Consider the following 2,962-nt stretch of genomic DNA (forward strand, 5'->3'; position numbering starts at 1 on the left):
AGAAACGATTTTTTGCCATTACTTTCACGGAGGGAGGGAGGGAGGGAGGGGGGCCTGACGACATGTACTCAGAACCACCTGCGACAATGTTTTTTGCCCCGTCAGGCATTGGGAGCTCAATGCAGAATTCCAATGGGCGGTGGAGACTGCGGGATCTGTGGGATAGCTACCCACAGTACAATGCTCAAAAAGTTGACACTAGCCTCGGTACAGTGGACGCACTTAATGCGCTTAGTGGGGACACACACAATCAACTATATAAAATCGATTTCTAAAAGATCGACTTCTATAAGATCAACCTAATTTAGTAGTGTAGACATACCCTTAGATGAGGTGAAAATAGAAACATCAAACATTTTTACTGAATGAAAAGTTCTTAAAAATTTGATTGGGAAATGTCAAAACCAAAAATACTAATTTGTTTACTTTTTTTTTTTTACCAAAATAAAATGCGTTGACGTTCCTGGGACCAACACGGCTACAAAACAACAATGAAAATAATCATTATGAATTGGTGGTTTGACTTAAAATAACATTAAAATGACATTTTAAGTCAAAATTCCCATTCAAAATATTTCAATTTCTAAAAATTTGGAATTAGCATTTTGAAATGAAAAAAAAACCACCCCAAAACATTTATTTTTAATTTGGAAATGACATTTTGAAATTAAAAAGTTCATTTTAAGTGGATATTTCAAACTAGAAAATGGAAAAATTGCAATTAGCTCTTCCTGGGATTTTCAAAAGGGCCAAAATATAGTTAGATTCCCACATTCTAATTGACACAAATCGGACATCAGGAATGGTAACATACAAAAGCCAGTAGGAGAACACTTCAATCTTCCTGAACATTCTATAACATATTTAAAAGTAGCCATACTTGAACAAAAAAACTTCAGAAACAAACTTCAAAGAGAAACTGCAGAACTAAAATTCATTTGCAAATTTAACACCATTAATTTGGGCTTGAATAGGGACTGAGAGTGGCTGGATCACTACAAAAGCAGATTTGCCTCTCCTGGAATTGACACCTCCTCATCAATTATTGGGAGTGGACCACATCCACTCTGATCAAATTGGCCCTGTCAACACCGGTTCTCCACTTGTGAAGTAACTTCCTTCTTTTCATGTGTCAGTATAATAATGCCTGCATCTGTAAGAATTTGATTCCATTCATCTGAAGAAGTGGGTTTTTTACCCACGAAAGCTTATGCGCAAATAAATCTGTTAGTGTTTAAGGTGCCACCGGACTCCTTCACATTCCATTGAAAACTCATCAGGATTTGAGCAACTAAGAGTAAAATTTTCAGAAGTGTCTGAGTCTTGTTTGAAAATGGGACTTTGGCTCCTGAGGAACTTAGATGCTTTATTTTTTTTTACCATATTTCTTTCAGGTTTTAAAAAATTTCAGCCAAAATCAGAAAATGCAAAATGTTAGGTTCTGATCCTAACATGAACATAGGCTGGTTCTCAAACAAAGTCAGTCTGAGCTATTATATAAGGTGCAACATGGGAATTCTTTATTCCAGGTGGACACTAATAGTTCAGTGTGAGGAGTTCATTTCTCTTGAGAAAAAATATACTGCCTATCATTTTCCATAGAGACCTTTTTATCTCTTTGTTTCTTAGACTGTAAATGATTGGATTCATTAGTGGTGGCACCACACAATAGAACACAGCAGCCATCAGGTCTAGAGATGCTGAAGACATCGACCTGGGCCTCATGTACGTAAATGATGCTGTACTGATAAATAAACAAAAAACAAACAGGTGTGGGATGCAGGTGGAGAAGGCTTTGTACCTGCCCAGCTCAGAGGGGATTCTCATCACCGTGGAGAAGATGTGAATGTAGGACACAATTATCAATACAAAGCAGACCACACCGACAAGGGACACAAGGGCAATCAAGACAATTACATTAGCGTGTGTATAAGAGCAAGAGATCTTTAGCAACTGTGGGATATCACAGAAAAACTGAGCGATAACATTGGACCCGCAGAAATGTAACCTAAATGTATTAGCTGTTTGTAATACAGAGCAGATCATGCCGCTGATCCATGAACTCACTGCCAACTGGGCACATGCACCTCTGTTCATAGTCACTTTGTAATGCAGAGGGCGGCAGATTGCAATGTAGCGGTCATACGCCATCACCGTGAGAAAGGCCAGCTCTGCTCTTGCAAAAGTTATAACCAGAAAGACTTGGGTGACACATCCAGAGAAAGAGATGAGTCTATTGTTGGTTAGGGAGTCAGCCATGGACTTGGGGACCGTGACTGAGATGTAGCAGAGGTCTAGGAAGGATAAGTTGCCCAGGAAAAAGTACATGGGGGTGTGAAGGTGCTGGTCGAGGGCTATGACGCTGATGATGAGAAGATTCCCCACCAGGGCTGCCAGGTAAATCACTAGAAACACCAGAAAGTGTAAAATCTGCTGTTCCCGCACGTCAGAGAATCCCAGGAGAAGGAACTCTGTCACGGTGGTTTGGTTGGACATATCTTCTGTAGATGTACACTGCAGAGGGAAGGCCAATGTGAAATGGTTATGGAAGGAGAAACAGAAGATACATGGAGACTGGTTTTATTTATTACTCTGTAGGACACATGTGGCAGCTCAGGAAAATAACAAGATCCTTCCCTTTCTTCGCCATCACCATGTAATTACAATGTTTACAATGCAGGTTCATGGGTTTCTACTTTATTGGCAGCTTCTTTTTCAACAGACCTACTGCTTGTGTTTATTTTAAGCCCTCTCTGGTTATTGTACTGACTAAGAAGCTGGGAGTGGATGACGGGATGGATCATCTGATGATTGCCTGTTCTGTTCATTCACTTTGAAACACCTGGCATGGGCCACAGTCGGAAGAAAGGAGACTGAGCTAGATGGACCATTGGTCTGACCCAGTATGGTCAATCTTATGTTATTAAGGCCTTGACTCACAAAGGGTCTTAGGCCCCTAAAT

General features: G+C 40.1%; 1 protein-coding gene across 1 annotated transcript; it reads right to left on the reverse strand.

The window, feature by feature from the left end:
• Nucleotides 1-1,536: 1,536 nt before the first annotated feature.
• LOC113408959 (olfactory receptor 14A16-like) lies at nt 1,537-2,496 on the reverse strand. The gene has a single exon (XM_026662452.1). It carries the CDS (start codon nt 2,494-2,496, stop codon nt 1,537-1,539), a length of 960 nt encoding a protein of 319 aa, XP_026518237.1.
• Nucleotides 2,497-2,962: the final 466 nt, after the last annotated feature.

Source organism: Terrapene carolina, unplaced genomic scaffold (assembly GCF_002925995.2).
Source record: "Terrapene carolina triunguis isolate 2854851 unplaced genomic scaffold, T_m_triunguis-2.0 Scaffold27617, whole genome shotgun sequence".
NCBI lineage: Eukaryota > Metazoa > Chordata > Testudines > Emydidae > Terrapene > Terrapene triunguis.

Coding starts and splice junctions, on each gene's coding strand:
- LOC113408959 (XM_026662452.1), bottom strand. CDS start 2,496: ATGTCCAACCAAACCACCGTGACAGAGTTCCTTCTCCTGGGATTCTCT.